Source organism: Drosophila mojavensis, unplaced genomic scaffold (assembly GCF_018153725.1).
Source record: "Drosophila mojavensis isolate 15081-1352.22 unplaced genomic scaffold, ASM1815372v1 contig_136, whole genome shotgun sequence".
Taxonomy (NCBI): domain Eukaryota; kingdom Metazoa; phylum Arthropoda; class Insecta; order Diptera; family Drosophilidae; genus Drosophila; species Drosophila mojavensis.
This window is the reverse complement of record NW_025318667.1, coordinates 2,860,075-2,885,441: the sequence shown is the minus strand read 5'-3', so window position 1 is coordinate 2,885,441 and position 25,367 is coordinate 2,860,075. Positions and strand designations below refer to the sequence as shown.

At 44.5% G+C, this 25,367-nt stretch overlaps 4 protein-coding genes across 8 annotated transcripts; 3 read left to right on the top strand and 1 right to left on the bottom strand.

The window, feature by feature from the left end:
- Nucleotides 1-19: 19 nt before the first annotated feature.
- LOC6585490 (putative mediator of RNA polymerase II transcription subunit 24) lies at nt 20-2,599 on the bottom strand. Its single transcript, XM_002011082.4, has 6 exons — nt 2,376-2,599; nt 1,740-2,308; nt 1,296-1,685; nt 1,006-1,236; nt 737-783; nt 20-461 (listed from the first exon to the last, which is right to left on the bottom strand). Exons 1-6 carry the CDS (start codon nt 2,377-2,379, stop codon nt 413-415), a joined length of 1,290 nt encoding a protein of 429 aa, XP_002011118.2. The 5' UTR covers nt 2,380-2,599; the 3' UTR covers nt 20-412.
- A 287-nt stretch (nt 2,600-2,886) lies between these two features.
- Nucleotides 2,887-12,417, top strand: LOC6585491 (regulatory-associated protein of mTOR). 2 transcript variants are annotated; one of them, XM_002011083.4, is made up of 5 exons: nt 2,887-3,064; nt 3,201-3,631; nt 10,151-10,512; nt 11,037-11,225; nt 11,305-12,417. In XM_002011083.4, exons 1-5 carry the CDS (start codon nt 2,887-2,889, stop codon nt 11,471-11,473), a joined length of 1,329 nt encoding a protein of 442 aa, XP_002011119.1. In that variant the 3' UTR covers nt 11,474-12,417. The 2 variants fall into 2 exon arrangements, with proteins under 2 accessions (XP_002011119.1, XP_032588749.2); XM_032732858.2 differs by lacking the exons at nt 2,887-3,064; nt 3,201-3,631; nt 11,037-11,225; nt 11,305-12,417 and adding exons at nt 4,182-4,633; nt 4,707-9,639 and having other exon boundaries at nt 10,151-10,244.
- A 3,579-nt stretch (nt 12,418-15,996) lies between these two features.
- On the top strand, nt 15,997-18,167 carry LOC6585492 (protein THEM6). Of its 4 annotated transcripts, none has more exons than XM_015160929.3 (4): nt 15,997-16,319; nt 16,452-16,918; nt 17,013-17,227; nt 17,287-18,167. In XM_015160929.3, the coding sequence occupies exons 2-4, from the start codon at nt 16,759-16,761 to the stop codon at nt 17,686-17,688; spliced, it is 777 nt and encodes a 258-aa protein (XP_015016415.1). In that variant the 5' UTR covers nt 15,997-16,319; nt 16,452-16,758; the 3' UTR covers nt 17,689-18,167. The 4 variants fall into 4 exon arrangements, with proteins under 4 accessions (XP_015016415.1, XP_032588705.1, XP_043864860.1 ...); XM_032732814.2 differs by having other exon boundaries at nt 16,439-16,918; XM_044008925.1 differs by having other exon boundaries at nt 15,997-16,337; nt 16,439-16,918.
- Nucleotides 18,168-20,855: 2,688 nt separating this feature from the next.
- Nucleotides 20,856-21,998, top strand: LOC6585493 (protein THEM6). Its single transcript, XM_002011085.4, has 2 exons — nt 20,856-20,986; nt 21,201-21,998. The coding sequence occupies exon 2, from the start codon at nt 21,206-21,208 to the stop codon at nt 21,785-21,787; it is 582 nt and encodes a 193-aa protein (XP_002011121.1). The 5' UTR covers nt 20,856-20,986; nt 21,201-21,205; the 3' UTR covers nt 21,788-21,998.
- Nucleotides 21,999-25,367: the final 3,369 nt, after the last annotated feature.

Genomic DNA, 25,367 nt, shown 5'->3' with positions numbered 1-25,367 from the left:
AATTGATTAAAAAATATCCTTTTCACAGCAACTTTATTTTTATTCAATTATCTTATTTCTCAAATTTATTTATCTATTTAATATAAAAATGGTTATCCGTCACTTTGCTTGGCCGAAACGCGACTAAAAACTGCAAAATTTCTGTCGCCGTCAAACCAAACCAAATGCCGAAAACCCGCCTAGGCCTGCCCCCCCAATTTATGGGAGGTCTGAAGCTTTTTGGCCCTAACCCCACATACAACAAAAAATAAATAAATAATGAAAAGCTTTCACACACTTGTTGAACACCGTGAACTTAACTAAGAAACTAAATTGGCCTTAGTAACAAATGCAACAAATTGAAAAAAAAAAAAAAATACTTAACTAATTATAACTGTAATTTCTTAATAAATAGAATGTTTTGGCTGTTCAGTTAGCTGCTCGATTGAGATCCGGCGTCAAACACATGTGTAGAACGACAGCTGCAAGAGACAAGAAAACGAAAGCCGAATAGAAGTAGAATAATGGAGTTACGAATTATGATGTGTGATGAATGCGAGAGATTAATGACAAATGACGATTGATGGGTTATTGGGTGATGAGTGCTGAAGGACCAGAGAAGACTGACGCCTAACGAGTGATCGATTGGCGAGTAACGATTCATGAGCATCGAGTAACAATTAAACTCGTTACTAATAGATTTCGCTTATGTCACTTTCATCTCCTTTCATTTATATATCTCTTTGATGCAACTTACCTCGCTGTCGCTCCACGTACAATGCAAAATACAATAAAACGTTCCATCTGAAAAATTGATAAGTAACGGTATACATATAGGATTTAGTAGACGGGTCGTATGGATCGAATATACACACATATATATTTTTCAATTCAATTTGTGCGATATACAAATTACTGATACTACATAGACAAAGATTCGTGGTATTTGAACAGGATATTGAATTCGATATATGGGCAAATGGGAGGAAGAAGAATGAATAATTAACTATAACAGAGAAAACTTACCATCATGATTAGGCTGTTATATTTGCTGGAAAAGTGCATATTGCGCAACACCTGCATGAAAAAGGTGTGGATCTCGGTGCCGATGTCCTTGAGCGGATGTGCGAGGCGGTTCGCGTGCGTATTGATGATCAGCGCGAAGCTGCGCAGCAGCGCAAACATATCCGGCTGGCAGCCATCGACTATCAAGCGCATCCAGTCGACGCGCTTGACCAGGTCGAAGGCGATTGCTATCTGAAATCGATAGCAGTTAGAATGGGATACAGGTTTGAAGGTATATAGACGTATATTACAATATCTCCGTTTTGTGTGGGCAGCTCGAGTCTCGAGATTTTGGCAAGGGTGGCCAGCAGGATGGTCATGGCGATACGGCGACTAACTTCGCTGTCGGCAATGAGCTGCACCAGCGCTCCATGCATATCGATAACACGTTGCATGCGCTCCTTGCCAGCGCCAATGATCAGACGATCGCATAGACAAATGGCAATATATTCAATGTACTCCGCCTGCAGTTGCACGGCCAAAGAGCTGACGGCGTGCAGCAGCTCGCAGCGCTTGCCCTGGCAATGGGTGTCCAGCTGTTCGTATTTCTGCATGTCAATGGCCAGGTGATATAGATCCAATAGCTCCTCCAGCTTGACCACATCCAAAGCGTCGATCAGCCTAACCAATTGCCTTAAATGCTGAAATGATGCAAGCATTAGCTAGGAATTTGATTTTGTAATCTCAGCACGCACCTGAGCACAGCTCGGGCTGGCAAAGATCATGGATGCAGGCAGAATCTTCTTGAGCGTCGAGTTCGACAGGAACTGCTGCAGCTGCTGCTGCGTGTAGCCCGCGGCCGCTGTCGGCTGCTGCGGCTCTGCGTCCGACTTGGACACTTGCATGCAAAAAGCCTTTAGCAGTTTGTATCGCTCCATTGGCAGCGGTTCTATAAGCAAGCTCTCGATATTGTTATTGTTATTGCTGTTGTTATTCTTAGTATTATTGTTATTGTTATTGTTATTGCTATGGCTATTGTTATTGTTATTGTTTTTAATTAGCAGCTGCTTTGTTTGACTGCGTTTCACATGTTTGGCGTTCGGCCTCTCGGCCACTTCCTTCCTCTTTTTAGTCAATTTAACTTTTGTCGATCGCGTCGATCGCGTCGATCCCATCGAAGTGCTTGGCTCTTCGCTCTTCTCGGGAGCTGCATTGATCCGCTCGTCCGATGCATTTTTATTATCCAGTTTCTGTTTGGTTTGTGCGCGAGTCGTGGACCGCAGTGTTCTTTTGGCGGCAATTGTTGGCTTCTTAGCAACAGGTACTGTTGGATTCAAAAGTTGAGTTCAGTTCAATTCCGCTTAAATTAACCTAATTATTTGTCTACTAACCCATTGTGTTGTGATTTCTTTGAATTTAATTCATTGGATTATATAGTATTGATAAACGCAATTCGAACAGCGCAATTGCTGTGACGCGGTATTTGCATTCGCTCGCATTGTATCGAGTAATCGAATATATTTCGCAGAGTGCTGCCAGACTGCTAACAGATGGTCAACTGACTAAGCGAATGTGCGCACTGCGCAAGTGTATGCCTTTGCGCCTTTGTGTGCGTGCGTATGCGTGTATGTGTGTGTGTCTCTGAGTGTGACTGTCTGTTAGCTGTATCAGCATGTCATAGTATATCAATTGCAGCCTCTCTTTTAATAACATATTCATTTGTATTTAGCCCGTTTGGCAAACACGTTCAGCATTTGTGCGTGTGCAGTCACTTTTTTTTGTTTTGTTTTTTACAAAATTTAACATAAATGTCTTACGTTTTGTAATTAGTTCATACATAAATTTTAACTCTCACATTGAACTGACAAATTTTGCTGTCCCATTCAACGCAACGGGAAGAAAATGCTTAATTTACATTTTTGGCTAATACCAGCGCTTCTTTTTGTACTGCCGCAACTGACAACAGCTGATGAGGCTGCCTGTAATTATTTGGAACGTCATGAAATCGAACGCCGCCTATCAACCAAGACGCCATACCGCGCCATTGCCAATTACAACGAAACGCCGCCGTTCTACGATGGTATGCTGTTATTGTTGGTTTTATTATACCACATATACAAGATATTGCTAAAGTGAAGAAAACGCGAGAACAACAGCTGTTTGCTCACTGTTGTTTACTCACTGCACATACTCATTCGCTTCGTTTTATTCTAAAGGTTGCCACCCGACACGAATTTGGGCAATTATTCGCCATGGCACGCGCAATCCCAGCAAGTCGGTTATATTACAAGCTAAAGAACGTTTGTCCGAAATACAAACGCAGATTCTCGCCCAATCTGAATCGAATTTGTGTGATGATGAACTCAAGCGACTGCGTCGCTGGAGCTGGTCGCACATCGAGCCGGACGATGAGAAACTGCTTGTTGCCGAGGGCGAAGATGAGTTAATCGAGCTCGCTGAACGTTTTCAACTGCGTTTTCCGAAGCTCTTGCCGGATCTATATGATCCGGAATGGTTTTATATGAAGTACACGGCCACGCAACGTACGCTAAAAAGTGCGCAAAGTTTTGCAACTGGATTGTTTGGACGTCATCGTATACATGCCATCAACTATCCACAGCCCCTGCATCGTGATCCAGTATTGCGGGTGAGTATTATTTACATAAATATAAATTTGTATATATATATATATATGTATATGTATATGTATATGTACATGAATGTATATATGATCTATGTGACATAATAGAGAATGACAGAGAGGGAGCGAGAGAGAAAGATTACTCAAATAGATCCTTGCTTGACAATCAAGCAAATGATGCACTGAATTGTTTTATTTTATGTTTTGTATGTGTAACAAGTGGTTCTGGTTACTGTAATTGGAATTCAAGTGAATCTTTCGAAAAGTGATTGATTCTTAAGGGATTTTATGGTTTTGAAATGAAGTTAAACAAATAAATATCGTGTAGCGGATCTACAATATAATCTCGGAGCAGCTAATTAAGAGTGCACAATATTTAAAATTGGCGCCAAAGAAACCGCGATGTGGCATCACCACTTGTGAAAGTTGAAATGGTGGAGGGTAACATTAAAATGAAGACACGCACACATCCTCAAACACGCGCGGGCGCACACACTCACACACAGATGTATATATACACATATATGCATATATATATATATATATATGCACATATATGTACATAGAGACGAACACATGTACATACAAAGCGAGAAAATCTAGTTAGTTTTACGTTCTGCGCGTGCATATTATTTTTTTATACGGTTTAACACTTGAAAAGCATTGTTTACCTTTGCTATTTTTTGGCTACACAATTGTCTGCAATTGGTGCGGACGAGCAAAGACATTGGCCAAGCGGATTGACAGAATGCGCTGACCCTGCGGAAAACAAAAAATTTGTGTGTGGGGTTATGTGCACAGGTTGTAGAGTCGCAGTCGACGTAGTTGTTGTCATTGGTGTTGTCATTAGTCATGTTGAGTGCAAATATGAATATATAGCCATATGACTTGACAGGGTAATAGTAATACTAGCAACAACAACAACAACAACGAACCAGGAGCACAAGGACTGGAAGGAAAAAAAAGGAATTACCAAGTGCAACAAGCACAGCAAAAAATAAAAAATAGGTACATATATATATAATATATATGTTTATATAAAAGTATACATATATTATACACACATATACTATCTATATAGTGAAAGATGCCGCTGCAGGTGCCAATGTCTGGCAGAGAGCGCAGCAGCAGCAGTGGCACCACAACAACTACAACAACAATTAGCCGCAACAGCAACAGCAACATGAACAGCGATCCCAAATGCCGAGACGGGCTGCGCAATGTAAAAGAGTATATCAGGGGCCAGCGGCTGCAAGAGCTGCTGCAGCAGCAGCAGCAGCAGAGGCAACTACACCAACAGCAACAACAGCAACAGCAACAACAGCAACAGCAACAGCAACAGCAACAGCAGCAACAACAGCAACAGCAACAACAACAACAGCAGCAATATGAAGAGGATCGCTACAGTGCAGAGATAAAGACGCGACGGCCATACACGGATAAGGAATGCCCATTGAGCTTTTCGGCCATGCGTCACGTGGAATTGATTGAGCCGTGGAAATTTGATCCACAGCCATGGCGTATTAGGGAGCGCATGAAGACGGCCAGTGTGGCCTTGGTGCTCTGCCTCAACATTGGCGTCGATCCGCCGGATGTGGTCAAAATTCAGCCCTGCTCACGGCTCGAGTGCTGGATCGATCCCAGCTCGGTGTCGGCACCGAAGGCCATGGAGCTCATCGGCAGCAATTTGCAGATGCAATACGAGCGCTGGCAGCCGCGCGCTCGCTACAAAAAGTGCCATGACCCCACCGTGGAGGATGTCAAGAAGTTGTGCACCTCGCTGCGGCGCAACGCCAAGGGCGAACGCATCCTGTTCCACTACAATGGCCATGGCGTGCCCAAGCCGACCGCCAATGGCGAGATCTGGGTCTTCAACAAGACATTCACACAGTATATACCGCTGAGCATCTTCGAGCTGATCAACTGGATGGCCGCTCCGTCGATATATGTGTATGACTGCTCCAATGCCGGCATCATCATCAACTCGTTTCAGCCGTTCGCCGAGCAGCACGAGCACGAGCTGGAGAAGGCCCTGGCCGCCGGCACGCAGTCGGCCTCCCAGCTGGTCAGCTACAAGAACTGCATCCATTTGGCCGCCTGTGCAGCCAATGAGATTCTGCCGATGAATGCCCAGCTGCCGGCGGATCTGTTCACCAGTTGCCTGACCACGCCCATTAACATCGCCCTCAAGTGGTATGCGATGCAGGAGAAGCTGGGCATGGTGCCGCGCATCCAGAGCGACCTGATCGACAAGATTCCGGGCAAGGTCAACGATCGTCGCACCATGATGGGCGAACTGAACTGGATATTCACGGCGATCACGGACACCATTGCGTGGAACACGCTGCCGCGTGAGCTGTTCCAGCGCCTCTTCAGACAGGACCTGCTCGTGGCGAGCCTGTTCCGGAATTTCCTGCTGGCCGAGCGCATCCTGCGCAGTCACGACTGCACGCCGGTCTCGCTGCCGGCCCTGCCGCCGTGCCATCGGCACGCCATGTGGAAGGCCTGGGACTTGGTCGTCGACTTGGCCCTGCAACAGCTGCCGGACATACTCGAGCAGCAGGCGCCCTATCGCCAGCTGCCCTTCTTCGAGCACCAGCTGACGGCGTTCCAGGTGTGGCTGGACAGCGAATCGGAGTCACGCACGCCGCCCGAGCAGCTGCCGATAGTGCTGCAGGTGCTGCTGTCGCAGGTGCATCGGCTGCGCGCCCTGGAGCTGCTGGCGCGCTTCCTCGACCTGGGCCCGTGGGCCGTGAACCTGGCCCTGGGCGTCGGCATCTTTCCGTATGTCCTCAAATTGCTGCAGAGCTCCACGCGCGAGCTGCGGCCGGTGCTGGTCTTCATCTGGGCGAAGATACTCGCCGTCGATCCCAGCTGCCAGGTGGACCTGGTCAAGGAGTACAAGTACTTCCTCGCCGTGCTCCAGGACAACACCGTGAGCAAGCAGCACCGCACGCTGTCCGCCTTTGTGCTGGCCTCGATCGTCCACAACTTCCTGCTGGGCCAGACGAGCGCGCTGCAGGGACCCCTGCTCTCCATCTGCCTGGAACAGCTGAACGACAGCAGCTGGCTACTGCGCCAGTGGCTGGCCATCTGCCTGGGCATGCTCTGGCAGAACTTCGAGAAGGCGCGCTGGTCGGGCGCCCGCGATCTGGCGCACGAGAAGCTCTACGTGCTGCTGCGCGATCCGATACCGGAGGTGCGAGCCGCCGCCGTCTTCGCCCTGGGCACCTTCATCAGCTCCGTGACGGATCGCAGCGAGGGTCAGGCGAACAACATCGATCGCATCATAGCCATCACCTTGCTGGAGACGGTGGGCGAGGACATGTCGCCGCTGGTGCGGCAGGAGCTGGCGGCGGCCCTCCAGTGGATGGTGCTGCTCTTCGAGTCGCAGTTCGTCACGGTCTACACGGCGGAGCACATGAACAGCCACAGCTCGGCCCAGGTCTCGTGCGGCGGCGAGCGCAGCGCCAGCATCACGCACGGCATGCCCAATGCGCCCTCGGGCCACTATACTCAGTACACGCACAGTCTGGAGCGGCACTCGCATGTCACCATCCGACGCGGCGCCAGCTCCAGCTCCATCTCGAACATGGCCAGCTCCAGCTCGATGTCTGGCAATTCGGCTGGCAGCGCCGGCGGCACCGGCTGCGTCGCTGGCAACTGCGCCAGCAGCACTGGCACCTCGGCGACCACGAATGCGATTCCCTTTCAGTACATCTTCACCAAGCTGTGGCAGGGCATCTACAACCTGAGCCAGGATCCCTTTCCCAAGGTCGCCGCCACGGCCCAGAGGATCGTGGCGCATGTGCGCGACGTAGCGCTCTGCTTGATCACGGCCAAGGAGGCGACGAATGCCACAGCTGCTGCCGGCATTGGCAGCTCGGCGGCTGGACGAGATCAGCAGAAGCTGAACAGCAGCCTCCTGAGCGTCAGCCTGCCGCCGAGTCCGAATACGCGCTGCAATTACCTGGGCGCGGGTGGCGAGTCCCCGCCGGTGGGCGGAGGTGCCTCAACAGTGGCCGTGGCCGCGGCAGCAGCGGCGGCGGCAGCAGCAGCAGCGGGAGGAGGCACTTCGTCCGGCAACAATCGCTGGTCACAGAAGCAGCGCCTCTCCGGCAGCAACGAGGCGCAGCAGCGCAAGCTGCGCACCACCTCGATGAACGACGAAACGGACAGCGGCAACGTGACGAGCTCGTCAGGCGCGCCCGGCACCAGCTCCGCCGTGCTCGGCCTGATCGCGAACGCGAACGCGGCCGATGGCAACAACTCGGCGAGGAGCAGCGGCAGCGAGACGAATCATTATGCGGAAGCGAACAGCACCAAGGTGCAGCTGCTGCAGCCGATTGTGACCACTTCGTTCATACCCTGGGCCATTTCGTACTTTACGCGTCCGGGCAAGAAGCGCTACAGCAGCGCGGAGGGCAGCACCGAGGAGGAGGAGGGTCAGCAGCGCTGGCCGGTCGATCGCAACTCCGCGGAGCTGCGGACGCGCGAATATCGCTACCAGCGCAACGAACAGATCCGGCGGACAGCAAGGCGCGAGCAGCAGGATCAGTGCGTCCGTCGGCTGGACGCGTTCAGCTTCGTGCGCAAGACGCAGTGCACGCCGTCGATAGTGAAGCTGCTGCCGTACGAGCAGCAGATCGCCGTCGCCTACAAGGAGAAGGTGCTCGTCTATGACTTTGTGCGCAATCTGGTCCACAGCTACGTGACGGAAGCTTTGTCGGACTCTGGTCACGGCAGCTCTGTGGGCAGCAGCAGCACCAGCAGCAACGGCAGCAGCAGCGGCGGCGGCGGCGGTGGCGGCGGCGGCGGCAGCAGCAGCAGCAGCGGCGGAGGCGGCGGCGGTGGCGGCGGCGGTAGCAGCAGCAGCGGCGGCAGCACCAGCAGCGGAAGCAATGGACGCAAGATTAGCCGCCAGCCCGCGATCTTATTCGCGCGAGTGAGCAGCTTTGAGCTGTTGAACGCCCAGGATGTCGGCCTGATGCTGGTCGCCCACGACGATGGCGTCATACGCGTCTGGCAGTCGACCGGCGGGCCGCAGGAGAACTCGAGCGGCAGCTCGGGCCAGCCGCAAGCCGAAACACGATTGATTAGCGCCTGGGATGCATTCCCGCGCACCGCCTATCACAATGGCAGCGGCGGCAGCGCCGGTGGTGCTGGTGGTGCCGGCAATGGCAGCTGCGGCAGCGCCGGCGTTGGGGGCGGAAGCAATGCCAACAGTTCCTATTTGCAGCGACGACTCAAGACGGATCCGCTGGCAGCGGTCAACAGCAGCGTCGTGGGCAACATCAATAGCACCGCGTTAACATTGTTTGCCGCCGCGTACCAAGCGGCCGCGATGGGCCACGGCCAGCATCGGAGCTCCACGGACGTTGTCACGGCTTGGCAGCAGCACAGCCAGCACTTGGTCGTGGGCAGTGAGGCCTATCGCTATCTGCGCATCTGGGACGTGGAGCGGGAGCTGCGGCTCAGCGATCTCCAGCTGGGCTCTCGCGAGACCAGCGTGCGTGTCCTCTCGCCATTTGTGGCCAACAAGCCGTGGGATCTGATTGTGGCCGGCTGTGCGGACGGCAGCGTGCGGCTGTTCGACAAACGCTGTCCGCCGCAGGAAGCACGAATCCGGGTCTATCGCGAGCACACGGCGCCCATACTGCATGCCTGCCTGCGATCCAATGACACCTCGTTCGTGACGGGCTGCACGGCGGGCAGGGTGAACGTGGTGGATCTGCGGGCGAATGTCGCGTCCGGCGTCTTGCATCAGTGGGAGGCGGGCGGCGATATTACGGCGATGGCCAGTCATCAGGTGGCGGATGCCATCGCCTGCGGCAACGCCTCCAAGATCTGCATCTACTCGCTCAACGGACGCACCCAGAGCGTTTTGCGCAGCAACGAGGGCTTCATGGGCTCCAAGATTGGACACCCCACATGCCTGTCATTTCATCCGTATAAGGTGCAGCTGGCGGTGGGCTTTGTGGACAACACGGTAGCTGTCTACAGCCCTACACCAGGTAAATTATGGAGTGTGTGGCGTGTAGAGAGTAGCGAGCGACGAGTCAACTGCAACGAGTAAGAGCAAGGCGAGTGACGAGTGTAGTCCAATGAGCAGCTACAAGGAGTGAGATGAACGAGAAGACTAACGAGTGCTCCAAATGTGTGGATATTAGGAAAACCTACCTATAGATCCAGCTGCACTGATAACTATAACGAGTAACGATAGCGAGTAACGACAACGAGTAGAGATAGCGAGTAGCCTAAGCGAGTAACGACAACGAGTAGAGATAGCGAGTAGCCTAAGCGAGTAACGACAACGAGTAGAGATAGCGAGTAGCCTAAGCGAAGCCGTACTTGAACCGACCGGCAGCTTCAACGAGTAGCTCAAACGACATGCTCCATTCTCTTTCTCTTTTTCCCTCTCTCTCTCCCTCTCCCTCTCTCTCTCTCTCTCTCTCTTTCTCGCATACTCCCTCATTCTCATTTGGGTCACAATATTTATACTCGCCCGTTTTGATTTCGTTACAGTTTTATAAACTCTGCAGCCGCTGGAAAACGGACGTCGATAAGAATCCTGAAACAATGTTTTATGCACGTAGCTTCAACGCGGAGCCCGCAATGCAGTCAGCAGTGGCGCATGTGCGTGCCGTTACCAAAATAATGGACTTAACCCCCCAGGATGTCCAGCTAATGTATACCGTGTGCGCCTTCGAGACGGCCTGGCAGCGCCGTCTACCCCCATCCGTCTGGTGTCGCTTCTTCGATGTGGCCTCCTTGAGCGCCTTGGAATTCGCCGAGGATCTCGAGTACTATTGGAACGATGGCTATGGCTATGAATTGACGCATCGCATTGCCTGTCCGGCAATCGCAGACATGTTTGCGGCCATCGAGTGAGTAGCCAAGAGACAATAGATAAGATGATATTATAAGAGATCTGAAATCTCAGCGAGTCTTTAGCAAATCGTCAAGAGACGTTTGGAATACTGATTTATACTCAATGATTTCTTGTAGCTGGAACTAAGTGGAAGCACATATAATTTTACGTAATACTTTCCCTACAGTCGAATAGAGAATCGGAAATGAAATTTCAGACTGACAGAAGTTGAATGTAAACTCCGATGCACAGCCTACTTCAGGCTAACTTGACTGAAGGAGAGAGATCTCAAGTCAAGTAGGTGCGAAGAATGGGTGAATCACTTTCACCTGTTTGCGTGAATCTTTTCCGATCAATCTTGAAGAAACAGAATCAATGAAAATTGAAGAGCTCCTAAGAAGAGATCTTTGCACTTTGCAAATTCACCTTCAAGCGTGAAAGATGAGTGGAAAGGGAATATGTTAGATCTAGTATAGTTTCTAGTAGAGCTTTCCCCTGAGTTCTGTATTTTAATAGCTATGCAATTTTCTTGCCTTGCAGCACACTGAAGCCACGCGCCAATGCCACCTTCTACTTTACCCATTCGGGAACGCTGCTTAAGATGCTGGCCCACCTGGGCGTGGCCAAGGACGAACGTCCGCTGACGCACAAGGATTTCGAGACGAAGCGTCTGTGGCGCACCAGTGAAATCGATGCGTTCGCAACCAATTTGGCTTTTGTGCGCTATGAGTGAGTGAGAGGGACGATTTGTCCACATATTTGTATATATGGAGTATATTGCTTAAACTTCACCTTTCCTCTTCGGCAGTTGCATCGAAAGGGAGCCGCAAATTTTGGCAATGCATCAGGAGCGGGTGATTCGTCTGCCCGGCTGTCCGCAGGATGACGATCTGTGTCCGCTTTCGCGGCTGCGGGCCAACTACGTGGATAGCGTCGAGCACTGTGACTTTGAGGCGCTCTGCCAAGCGGCCAATTGAGCGGACCGCGTGAGACAACGAGAGCGAGAGAGACAGAGTGAGAGAAAGAGATGAAGGGAGCTGGCCGGCATGGAATGGGAACCGGGAATCGGGTTTTTGGATGAACTGCTGCTGCTATTGCCTGCCTGCAAAACTATGTGAAATTTAACATGAAACAAGGGATTCGTCGGAATATGTAAACGGAATATTGAAATGATGTCGAGGAACGAACAGAGAGCTAGATAGTGAGAAAGAAAGTGCGGGAGCGAGAGCCAAGTGGAAAATTGATTGAAAATGAGTTATGGTAGACGATTATTTAGACGATAAGAAATGCTAAATATCCAAGTGTGTTATGTCGAAATATGTGTATGTATTTTGTGTATGCCTTATAATCAATGTGGACCATCCAATCCAACAGCAAAAACAAGAAAAGCAAATGAGAGGGAGCGCGCGAAAGCGAGAGAGAAAGCACAAGCGCGCGAGCAAGGGAAAAGGAAAACGTAATGTGAACGAACAAAGGAAAAGTTGTGTGAAAATCTAATGATTGTTTCTAGCCATGCCGCCAAAACTGAGAAAGTTGTCTATCTAGCATAGAAATATACTTACTTACTATATAGACCATATATACTAAATTAACTGTACAATATGTACGGCTGCAAAATCTATGCGATTTGATTTGCTATTTTTCCCCCATTTTTGTAACTTTTGTATATAAACTAAATTCATATATATATATATATATATATTAGCTCTTTATATATATATATTATATCGAGTTTGTAACTATATAGAAAGCTATGCTATAATGTACTCGTATATATCTCTTCTATATGCCTGTAATCATTGTAAACGCCTCTAAAACCTACAGCAAAAAATGAAAACAAAAAAAAAAAACCCTCGATAAAATATCGTACGCTTTATGCATGTGTTTAGCCCTAAGTTTACATATATATATATATACTTAAGTATATATATATATTTATAATGTAAGTGATATTTGTTTTGTTAACAATTCATTTTCTCTACTTTCAAACTATCAAATGTATATTAGAATTGCTTAAATGAAAAGAAGAAAACTTTGTTAAAAACCTAACGAGAAGCGAAATTCAAAGTGAAATTGAAAATAATATAGAGAGTTCAACAACGAACAACCAACAATTTGTTATTTCATATTTCCAAAAAAAAAAAAAAAAAAAAAAAAAAAAAAAAAATTTAATAATTACACAATTTGTTAATTAATTTAAGTTTAAATTTTTGCTTTGATATATAAATATTTAATTTTATAAAAAACAAATACAAAAAATATATATTTTGAAATTAAAATCTACAAATTTGTGCTAAAGCTAATGTATATACATATATATTCATATAAAGTTGTCCGATTTTGTGCCTGAAATGTAAGTTTTCTTTTTTATACCACTTCATAGCTTTCATATGGACGACAACAGACTATATATATAGAATACTATATAGTGCTTCGATATTACACATAAATTGTGAAATGGATAAATCAAGACAAAAGAGAGAAATCGTATTATTTCTGAAGCTGATGCAACCCAGCCAGCGTATTTAACACAGGGTATTTTTTAGAGTTCTTGAGAAATATAAAACTAAAAAAAAAAAAAAAAAAATGTTACAAAAAGAAGAAGCAGGAGAGTATAGAGATAATGCTCAGTAAATATTTGAACAATTTGAACGACAAACAGGCATTTGAACCTTGTTTACTTGAATATATATCAGTTATATATACATATATATACTATAATGGACTACAATTACAATGGTATATATCCATATATGGCAATGCTTTGATATTATCTGAATTGTACAAGTTTTGGGTTACTCAGAAAACTACAAAATAAATTTGAAAAAAAAAAAAAAAAAAATATTGTAAATGTAAATTGAATGATATATGGAAGATCATATATATCTATATTTTTATGCAAGTTAGACACAAAATCTAGAGACTTGAAGACTTTTGATCCCCCTCCCAATTGAAATGAAGCGTTTTGACAAGGGCGTCCATCTATACCATAAATCCTTTGAGTCTGAGTACTTGTCTGGGATTACAAAAGATTTTCGGGAATACCCAAGAGTATTTTTAAGAACAGCAATACTTAGCAATACTCTTTGAACAGATCTCGCGCACACATATGCCATATATATTAATATGAGCATATATAGAGACACTTACTAGATCTTTAGTCGAGCCGGTGCTATGGGGCCCCAACACTTTGCCTTGTAAAGCAAACTTCCCGTGTTTGTATAGCGTGCGATTTGCTAATTGTTAATTTTGCTCGATTCGAACATTTTTTAGCGTTAAGTGTCTTAGTTGTTGTTTCATCCTACTCTACGCGCCCTGGGCATATTGGCTGCTGTGACTAGGCGGTTAGAGAAGGCGAGCCTAAATGTAAGTTACGCCTCAACCAATTAGCATACATATAATTGTCATGAATGTAGCTATTAATGTGGGAATACATATATTATATAGATGTAGAAATATATACATATGCACCACGTAATGTGTATATCCACATACATATATTTACTGCATGTGCTAAGTTTTGAATTTTGATTTCGCATGTTCGTCTTGAACTTTATTCAACCAAATTAACCCATTTAGAAATTGACACTTCTCCTCGGGTGGACTTTCACTATGAATGAAATGTGCTATTATAACTTGGGAATTTGTAGTGAATGGATTTTGATTTTGGTTTTAAATAGAGATGATATGGGAAGAGCGACTAGATAGAGATAGTAATTAAATCATATACATATATCTCAAGTAGATATAAATATAGATAATAGAGTGAGTTCTTCAGAACAGATTTATAGATATTGACAAGATAAATTGATTAGATATACTCTATATATAGACTACATAACATACTCTATATAAGGGAGTTATATATATTAGACTCTATGAACTACATATGTAGAGTCGGGTATCCATAGAGTTATCTATACAGATATGAAGATATATAGAATCAGACATGTACTCCATAGTCTCTCAGACAAGATCTAAACTGTAGATCCTATGTGAATTTGAAGAGATAAAACGAGTTTTCATTCATATCTATTATAGGGAGCATTCATAACTGTCGAATATCGAAAAGGACTCTCCTATATATGGTAATTATTATGTGGAGCTGCAAAGAGAAATATTTACTCAGTTTCATGATTCTCATTCTGAATTCAATCTATATTCATACATCAATGGAAAATCGATCGGAAAAGTTTCACGCCTGTAGGAGCTCCGGAGCTGTCCTACAACGTCAATTGATTTATACTCGATTTTGTGGGAATCTACCTTTGAATGGATAAACCAAATTATCATTATTTGTAATTTGTTTTAAGTAAAATTTTTGAGGGCTTGGAAATTGTTAAATTTTCTATATGTAACTCTTTAAGTTTTCAAGTTTTCGTAGACTGGAATCGTTGGACTTAAGCTGAGTAGATTTTTAAAGCCTTTACTCCATTAGAATAAGAGCTTTTAAAATAGCTTAAAGAACATATGATGAAAAGGGAATGTACAAAGAATTATTTTAAGGAAAATTGCTAAGTTATTTATCGAATATCGCGAAAATTTGTTATATTCGATAAAATATCAGAGAATTCCAGATAAAAATTCATATAAACTGTTTGAGCAAAGATCATGCTTAAGGCTTTTGGCAAAAAACTTCAAGGAGTTCAATTTATATATATTTATAGTGTCAAATTTTAAAGATTTCGTGTGTAATATTGTCTGAGTCACATTTCAGTTAAGGTTAGTTCCATGCAAAAAGCTTTAGTCGAACTAAACAACCCTTAAGTTAGCTTAAGTTGGCCTAGCCTAAGCAAAAGCTTACTTTTATTTTGATTTTGATAGTTTTACAGTTAAATCAAAGAAGCACTTTTCAATTCCGAAATAAACAACCCCTATGCGAAAGCTTTTGGCAGCAATAAAGCTCGATAGCAGGCGCGCGACTTAAGCTCTAGTCGTCTAAGCTGCGCTTTCGTTTAGGGTATCTCTTTGTCAGCACGCGCGCTGGCTAGCTGGCCAGCTAACTATCTGGCTAGCTGACTACCTGGCAAGCCGGATGACAGCTTGGCTAATAGCTTGGCTAACTGGTTAGTTGGTTCAGAGAACGAACGGTCCGAGGACTTTGAATGTATTTATTTACTTGTTTGCCTTAACAAATCTAAAACTACAAAAATGAAAAAATGAAAAAATTGAAATATGAATAATTTAATGCAAAAAAAAAAAAAAAAAAAAAAAAGAAAAACAGCCAAGACACTCGAAATGCCATACCGCAAATGCAGCTAATTTATTATTTAATACAGCTTTTTAGTTGCTGCTGCTGCTGCTGCTAACGTGGGCAGCGGAAGCTGCAGCTTGAAAAAAGCTCGCAGGCCACAGCGCAGTCGCAGTTGCAGTCGCTGCTGCTGCTGCTTGCGCTGCTGCTGGCGCTGCCCTCTGCCCACGGCCACTGTCGCCGGCAACAGGTTCAACCCCTAAAAAAGCTTTTCGCCAAGCAGGCACAGCTAGCTGACAAAGCTGTTGTCGAGGATGCCAGCAGCGGTGCTGACGCCGCTGCCGACGTCGCTGGCTGCGCTATTCAGCGCACCGAACGGCGCGGCGACAGGCGAACCGCGTTTGGCCAAAAACAAAATACGAAAAAAAAAAACGCAGAGCGAAAAGGCAGCAAAAAATAAAAACAAAAATGAAAAAACGGTTTTAGTGCGCTGTTGTCGTTGCGGTTGGCGCGTTGCGTTAAACAACTTCCAAAAATTTTTCGGTTTTTTTCTTCGTTTCATTTGATTTGGATTTTAGTTGTGTTTTCGTTTAAGTGCTGGACAATTGGCTGAAGGAGCAGCCTGTCTCGGTGTGGGTGGCTGTCCCTATGTGTGTGCCAGTGCGCGCTTCTGTGTGTGTGTCTGTGTGTGTGTGGGTGTGTGTGAAGCGGCAAATGAACGTCAGCAAAATATGACCTAATTCTTGTGCAGCCTTTTATTTTAGTCAGGACAACAACCCAAAACTAACCAATAAAAACTTAAAGAAAAGTGACAAAAAGGAAGAGGAAGAGGCAACAGCAACAGCAACAGCAAAATCAACAGTAGCAAAGCAGCGTCCAGCCGTTGCGCGCAAAAAGAGACGTCAAGCAAAATTAACTGTATTAGAAGTTATTTATAGACTAACGGCGCGCGTTTGACTGGCTTCTGTATTTAATTAGCCTTCCGCGATTGCGACAGAGGCACAGCGCCACCCCCACCACCAAGCGCCTGCCCGCCCGCTTCGGCCAGCCGTTGCACAACCGTTGCGTGCCATGGAACAGCTGTGCTACATCGCGCTCAGCTGCCTGCTGGCCATCGTCTTGCTCTACGGCCTGCTGGAGCTGCACTACTTCCTGCGCATGTGCCTCTGTGTGCTGCTGGCGCGGTTTATCAAGCGCCGCTGCCACATCCTGGAGACGACCACCGTGAATGGTAAGTGCACACACAGAGTGAGCGGGCGGGAGGGCGAGGCAGCGAGCCAGCCAGACAGACAATTGGCTTCATCATGTTGCTTCACCCGTTTCAGGCCTCTGCTTGAGCAACGATGTGGACACGCTGCTTTACCACATGAATAACGCGCGGTATTTTCGGGAATTGGATTTCGCACGCGTCGATTTCTATGAGCGCACGCAGCTCTATAGCACGATCCGGCGCTTGGGCGGATCGGTGTTTCAGGGCGCGGCGACCATACGCTACCGTCGCTTCATACGACCCTTTCAGCGCTTCACCATCGAGTCCAGGGTATGCACAGGGAGAGCGAGCGAGAGAGGGAGAGACTAATTGCACTCTTCTGCTTGCAGATCATCTACTGGGACGAGCAGTCGCTGTTCATGGAGCATCGCTTCTTGCGTCCCTCCGATCAGTTTGTCCACTGCATCGCCATCTGCCGGCAGCGGGTGATCAATGTGCCCATGGACACGGTGATGGCCGAGCTGCTGGCCAAGACGCCGCTGCAGGCGTCGCGGCACACGCTCAGCTCCACCGCCAGCCTGCAGCCGGTGGGCATGGGCAGTGCCACGCCCATGCCGCAAGTGGCCCTGGAGGCGGGCCAGGCGGAGAACGGGCATGTGGCAGCAGCGCCGGCCGCTGCGACTGCGACTACGGCGTACAGCATCAAGATGAAGCCGCCCCTGCCGCCGGAGCTGTGCAAGTGGATCGAGTACAATGAGATGTCCAGCAAGAATTTACGCAGCGGCTGCTGACCATAGAGAGGGGCAGAGCCAAAAGAAGGAGAGCACCAGGGGCAGCAGGAGCAGCAGGAGGCACCATCCACTTAATTGAAATGGATATAGATGAACTAGAACTACTCTACGTTCCGCCTAAAAAAATTGTCATATTTTTTTTTTGTGTAATTTTTTTTTTTTATAGTTTTTCTATGTGCGTGTGCGTGTGCGTCTGCGTGTGTGTGAGCTGTGTGTGAAATTGTGAACTGTATGTTGTGAATGTTGACTTTTAGCTCTAAGTCGAACTCTGTGTCTGTGTCTGTGGCGATGCTCGTGCTCGTGCTCGTGCTCGTGCTCGTGCTCGAACTCCAGCTGGTGGCTCCAACTGCTTGGCCTAGCCACAGCAGCAGCAGCAGCAGCAGCAGCAGCATCGAGTCGTCGAGCACCCACAGCTAATAACCCACAATTAACTGTTAATATAGGGGGGTTAATATAAATGCTACATAGATACAAGCTAATCCACTTGTGTTTCTTCGCCCGTACAGCGAGCAGGGGGGGAGGGGAGGGGAGGCAGTGTTGGAAAATTAACGAAAGCTGCACGAAATTGCAGAGTTGGTGAAAGGAGCCCATTGAGCTGGAAACCAAATTCATTTGCAACTCTTGCCACTCTACAAGAAATCTATAGAAAAAAAACAGTGTTGGTAAGCGCTGGAATGCAGATTAAACTAGTCAGACCTATTATAATTAGTTAGTTTAATACATGGCTTAGGCTATACTCGAGCAGAATATTCTATATACAATGCAGCGAAAAAAACAGTGTTGGTAAGTAGTGTAAGGAACAAGGTAGTGAAAGGTGAGATGCATGAATATGCATTACTCTTCAGGACAAACACATTATTAGTTTATTATCAATATATTGTATATATTAGCAAAACAGTGTTGGTAAACGTAGATGTCGTATAGATAGCTAAGCTAAGAGCTTTACATATGAAAGAAAATGAATATTAATTTCTAAGTTCAAGTCTAGGATATTGCTTGTCCAATATAACAGTATTGGTAAGTGCTGATTAGTGTTGAAAAGTGCTCGTTATTTATCTGTTTAGTTAACATGTGAACACATACACTCTAACATACGGTGCTAGAAAGCCAAGTCTACCTAGCTATAGTGGAATATAATTTTCAATTGAACTACTACAACAGTGCAGTTTAGTGTTGAGCAAACACTTTGTACTGTTAGGTTAGCAAATAGGAAACGAAAGAAACGATACTTTAAGTAGAAAAATAATAAATGGCATTATTGGCTTTTATTTTATTTTTTTTAATGACTCACGAAACAGTGTTGAATATTTATGCTATGCACAGTGACACTGCATGGAATCGTGACTAGGATCAATATACAAATGTCGCTTAGAAAAAAATCTTGGCAATTATATTGGTGGGTGGGGCTGCTTTAATTAAACAAATAGCCATAGAGTCTAACTAATTATAATGATTCTCGAAAAAAAAATAGCCAAGGAAAATACGTAAACGAATAAGTTATAGATAGATGATTAACTAATTTGATTGTTTGCCTGACCTTAGATCAATTGAAAAGAATCTGCTAAGTAAAAAGCGAAATTCGCATTCTGGGAACGTGCTAAGTGCACAAAGTGTTCCCACTGCTCACTGATCTTTGCGACTGTCAACAAGCTGAGCTCACTGTGTAAACTGTAAATGCTCAAAGTGCAGTTGCAGCATGACGTTGAGATGACCAGGAACAGCTCTGAAGTGATCTCTGTTCACAAGGTGTTAAATCAATTTGCCTTTTGCATGCGTCAGCATACAGCATACAGCATACAGCATACAGCATACAGCATACAGCATACAGCATACAGCATACAGCATACACCATACGTTGAAATACCATTGCAATGCTCAGGTTCATTGAAAGTGATTCAAATTGCAAATAAAATAGCAAAAAAAAAAAAAAAAAAATAAGTTATTTTACCAGCTCTTATGTGTATATATGCACACTTATCTTATCTTTGGCTGTTTTAGTTTGATATAATATATACTTATAAAGTATTTATATTCATTGTTTAAATACTCAACATTGATACAATGTGTTTAGTTTTTTGTAAGTTTGTACAGTGTACTTCGGATTTGCATTCTATTTTAATTATCAGTTGAACCTGAACACACGTTTGCTTAGTATATATGCGCACACATACATACATATGTAAATTGATAGAGCTGTGGACTTTAGGCGCTTTCGTTGTTGCTCGTTTTTTTTAAGTATTCGCTTGAACTATTGCTTGAGCTCGTGTTCAAGGAGCGTAGGAGAGCTTTTGCCCTAGCTCTCACTCATTTCCACTCATAGATTCGAAAGCTTTCACACTCAAAGTTCTTAATATGCTGCTTCGCTCTCTCTCTAACTCGCGCTTTCAATCTGATCATTACGCTCTGCTGCTTTGTCCTTCGCACTTAAAACTCTATTAGCTTGAGCTGCTTTTACATATGCAGGTCTAAGTCTTAAGCGCACTCTTTCTAGCACGCACTTCACTCTCATTTTTGTCATCCATTTATTTGATTGGTCAGTGATCTTTCGTTTTGGTTGACAACCGTTTTGCTTTGCATTCCACTAAAATGTCTCACACTCTTTCGGCACAAATGAAAGCTCCCACTCGCATTACCATCAAGGCGCTCTCCCGGTTTGTCCTTCCCATATGAGTTTATATTTGCTTGAGCTACAGACCCAGGGGCGCATTTATAAGGGAGGAGAATAGACAGTTACCCGGGGTCCCCGAAAAATTAAAGAGTCTATTATAATGGAAAAAGAAGAGAACGGACGTGATAAAAAAGGGCCCAGAAATTGATGGGCTAGGGCTTCGTTGGGGGTAATCCGGCCCTGTGCAGACCTCTGACTTACACACACTCTCACTCTCATTTTTACGCTCTTCTGCTGCGATTGGTCAATGATCTTTCGTTTTGCTTTGCAGCTACTTTCGCACTGCTTGTTTGGCTTTTAATTAAGAGCTTAGCTTAGAATGCACTCTAAGCGGGCGCTCGCGCTCTCTCTTCTGCTTGCTTCTCTTCACATTAGCATTCTTACTCTCATTGTTAGGCGCTCCAACTGTTGCTCTCCCGCTGCGATTGGTCAACTTTCTTTCGCTTGTCTTTTGCAGTCGTTCCGCCACTTGAGCAGCTTTTTGTTTTGATATCTTCGTATTAGTTGCGTTCGGTCGCTTGCCGCCAGCAGTTGTGGATCGCCTGCGCTAGCCATTGACACTGCGCGCCTCATTCTCAATATTATCGACATTATCATAGCTTTTCGATTATCGCGCGTAAATAGAATTGAGTAAGTAGCCAGGCAGAAGATATACATACATACAGACATTCATACATATGTATATCGATACTTTTGCATATTCATGAAAAACAAATGAATTCGCCCTCCCAATGCAGCGCACTGCGAACACAAATCCAAAGTTTAATGTGAAACTTTCGCCACTAACGAGTTATTTTCTTTCGCCTTCGTTTTGTTTTTGTTTTCGTGCCTGGTGCGGATCCAGGAACCATGTCGCTGCTCGTGGTGCTGCTCATTTTGTACATCATTTGGGATGTTAACTACTTCATACGCTGCATTTTCACGGTGCTTGCCGGCCGGCTGTTCCAGGGCAAGCGCAAGGTGACGGACACCACAACCATCTACGGGCTGTGCACCTCGCAGGACGTGGACATCTTCCTGCGGCACATGAACAATGCGCGCTACCTGCGCGAACTGGACTTTGCCCGCTTCCACTTCTATGCGCTGACCAATCTCTACGAGCTGGTGCGTCAGCGCGGCGGCGGCGCCGTCCAAGGGGCCAGCAGCGTGCGCTATCGTCGCACCATTCCCATCTTCCATCCATACAAGATCCAGACGAAACTCGTCTGGTGGGATGACAAGGCCATCTATCTGGAGCAACAGTTCATCACGCTGGCCGATGGCTTCGTCCGCGCCGTCGCCCTCTCCAAGCAGTGCATCACCAAGTGCAATGTCAACGAGCTGCTCAAGACCTATCCCGAGGCGGCCAAGCGGCCAGAGATGCCGGCGGATCTCAAGCTCTGGTTGGATGCCATCGAGGTGTCCAGCCAAAAGCTGCGCAAAGACAAATGAGCTCCAATTGGGCCGGTCCAATTGGAATGAACTGCATCCAATTTCGTTTACGTGTAGTTAAGTCTCTTCTTCGCCTTCCTCTTTCTTTCCCATCAATATTTTTTTTTATCACTCTTTAGGCTTAGTTTCTTCTGCTTTCCCCTTTTCTTCATCGGTTCGTTTGCATAAATAAAATGAAATATATTTTTGTATGAGGCTAAAAAACGGGTTGTCTTTCTTGCTGGGGCAACAGTGACCTTACGTGACGTAAGATTGCATAACGTAGTGTGTGATGTCAGCAACGGATTTAAATGTTATCTATGACGATTTTAAATGTGTGCTTAACGTAACAAGGTAACGTAATGAAACGTAGCTGAAATTAACGTAATCAAGGGTGTCTCTTAGAAGATGATATGAAATGCATGTATTTTCGATTGTCATTTAATAATATAGGCATCACGTAAGGTTACGTAACAAAGCTAAACGTAACGCAAAGTAAGAAGGTTTACGTTTCTACCTATAATTTATATGAGTTATGGAAATCATTTACGTATAACGATAACGTATAATATCATTACGTATGTAACGTAACGTAAGCAACTGTGTAAGTTGTTACACAGCTTTCAATGTGTCCCGTTATCTAAAGCTCAACTATCTTTGTGCTCAGCTGTTCAGTAAGCTTTCCACTTACGACGCTTATTTTCGGAAATTACTAATCAAACATAATTAGGTCTTACGTTATTTTGCACATATCCAATCCATCATTTACGTAACGACAGAGTTGTAAGAGCACAGCTTTCACTTTGATCATTAAAGCAAATTTTTCCCAAATTGTTTCCAAATTTAAACATTAATTATTATAATCTCTTTACCCTGTAACTTGTGAAGTGTCCCAAATAGGTTGACCAACTAAATGCCTTAGATCAAATAGGGTATATATTAGCATGCACTATCAGCTGGTGTCATTCATGTATGCTCATATTATAGATACATCCGTATGTACAGGGTATAAGCAAGTCGACTACTCTTAAGTGAAACAGTGTAGCAAATTTGTTGGATAATTTATTACTTTAAGGCATTGGCTTATTTATATTCATTTTAAATCACCTTACGCAAGAGCTTAAAGCTTTTGTTGCAACTAAAGCTTTAAGCTTTTGTAAAGGGAACTCACACTAAACTTAGATACTAACGCGCTCAATTTGAACAAAAGATGGAATAATATTTACGCCACATAAGAGGTATACTCTGCTTTATATTCAGTATGAAATTACTTCAGACTTAGAATAGATTGGCATAAAGTCCTTAACTACGCCACTTGTTGTTTGAAAGGTAACTCTTAGTCGTATACTCATTTGGAAAAAAAAAAAAATAATAATAATAAAATAAAATAAAATGTATATATTCATATATGTATATATATAACTTTACATACTTCATATACAGCAGCTGTTGACTTACAGGGTATGTTCTAGTCGTTTACTCATCATGATGTCTATTATAAGGCATCACATATAGTCTACACATGTGAGTATTACATTCATCAGGTGATTGATTCTTTATTTTTATATATATTTTTACAGAGTATCTATGAGTCATATATTTCCTATAAATTTTTAAGTGTAATATAATTGTATTACTTAATTGAATAAATTAAAAAAAAAATAAAATAAAATAAAAATGTATATGTAACATACAAACTGCTTAATTTGTCCTCTTACACGGTATCTTCCAGGTATGCATTTTATTTATTTTTTTGTTGAAATTAATTAGAAACACTAATTTAATAGGAAATACGTCTATTTCATATATAAATAATAAATATAAAATTAAATGGCTGAGATTTTTTTTTTATTTCAAATAAATTTAAAAGAACGTCATCAAAAGAGTATGCATATATGTTATGTGGCTTACAGAGTATCTTCTAGTCATATTCTCTTATTTTTAATGGCTGTATGAGATCTAGTTTTGATAAACTTTCAATAGACGCTCATCTAAAGGGTACAATAAGCTTTATATGAGATAAATATGATTTTCCAGGGTATCTGCTAGTCGTATGCACAAGAAAATTATTGTGCTCTTTTGGTTAAAATAAATGAAAAACCATAGCTGGATTAGAATATGCGACCGGCATCTGTTTATTGTCAGACAGGGCATCTTCTAGTCGTATACACCCTGCCACGTAGTTGGCATTTGTTTATTAAACAAATCTCTTAAATTATATTACAGCACTTGTCTAGCCGCTGCTGCTGCGACCCATTCACCATCTCATTTCCATTTCCATTTCCATTTCAATTTCCATTTTCTTGTTTTAGGCTAATTTATTTGTTCGTCCAACGTGGCGTATGCGCGATTTTATAGCGATTTATGGCTGTTTATAGCATTTAATATATCGGATAGGCACACTTTTTTTATACCCTGAACCCATTTTCAATGGGAAATCAGGGTATAATGGTTTTGTTGAAATGTATGTAACAGGCAGAAGGAGGCGTGGCAGACCCCACAAAGTATATATATTCTTGATCAGGGCGACGAGCTGAGTTGATTTGGCCCTGTCCGTCTGTCTGTCCGTCTGTCCGTCTGTCCGTCTGTCCGTATGTATGAACGCGTCGATTTCAGAAGATATAAGAGCTAGAGACTTCAAATTTTTTTAAAATGTCCGTAATTACAGCGCGCATATCAAGTTTATCATTAAAAATCGATAACTCATCTCGATCTTTTTTTATCGATAAAAAACCTTATCGAAACCCTGTTATAAAATTATATCTTCTACACCTTTATTGCTAGAGACTCCAAATTTTTAATGTATGCTTATATGCAATTTATACAATTTCGGTTTTTGTTAAAATTTACCCCCCACCTCTAAATTCTCCCCCCTCACCCTCACTTTTGTAAAAAGCGTATTTCAAATACTAGAGACTTGTGCTTTGGCAATTACATGCATATTCATGTTATAATCATAATCTAAAAGTTTCATGAAGATCGTACGTCCATAAAAAAAGTTATTAAACAATTAAGTTCTCATAGTAAGCGCACACTGCAGCCCATGCGTGTTTATGCGTGGTTGCTTGTGTGTGTATGTGTTTGTGTATGTGTGTGTGTATGTGTGTGTGTGTATGCGTTTGTGTATGTATGCGTGTGTGTGTTTATGTGTGCCTGTGTTTGCGTACGTGTGTGTGTGTGTGCGTGTTTCTTGTGTAAGCTGAAAGTCGCGAAAAAGTATTGAAATATCTATTGCTCCAAGGGTTCAGGGGATCTCGTAGTCGAGCAGTCTCGACTAGAGCTTTCTTACTTGTTTTTTTTTTTTTTTTGTAGAGTTCGGTTTTATGGGCCGTTTCTCTGCTCGATTTGTCTCTGAAATGTGGATCAAAACGTGACACTGAAAACCTAAACATAAATCCCATTCATAAGTATGCAACGGGCGTACGCCAGAGAGAGAGAGAGCGAGAGAGAGAGAGAGAGAGAGAGAGAGAGAGCGAGAGAAAGAGAGCTTGCAACATGCTCCATTGTGGCAGCAGCTGCAGCAACATTTCGCCGTCTCTCGTGCGTGTTTTGTGACTATTTTTAACGTCGACGGCGAAGAATTTTCAGTTTACAATTTTCA

Coding starts and splice junctions, on each gene's coding strand:
- LOC6585490 (XM_002011082.4), bottom strand. Junction 1,686..1,739: donor CCAGCCCGAGCTGTGCTCAG/GTGCGTGCTGAG, acceptor GCATCATTTCAG/CATTTAAGGCAATTGGTTAG. Junction 1,237..1,295: donor CCACACAAAACGGAGATATT/GTAATATACGTC, acceptor TATCGATTTCAG/ATAGCAATCGCCTTCGACCT.
- LOC6585491 (XM_032732858.2), top strand. CDS start 4,713: ATGCCGCTGCAGGTGCCAATGTCTGGCAGAGAGCGCAGCAGCAGCAGT.
- LOC6585492 (XM_015160929.3), top strand. CDS start 16,759: ATGGAACAGCTGTGCTACATCGCGCTCAGCTGCCTGCTGGCCATCGTC. Junction 16,919..17,012: donor GGAGACGACCACCGTGAATG/GTAAGTGCACAC, acceptor CACCCGTTTCAG/GCCTCTGCTTGAGCAACGAT. Junction 17,228..17,286: donor GCTTCACCATCGAGTCCAGG/GTATGCACAGGG, acceptor TTCTGCTTGCAG/ATCATCTACTGGGACGAGCA.
- LOC6585493 (XM_002011085.4), top strand. CDS start 21,206: ATGTCGCTGCTCGTGGTGCTGCTCATTTTGTACATCATTTGGGATGTT.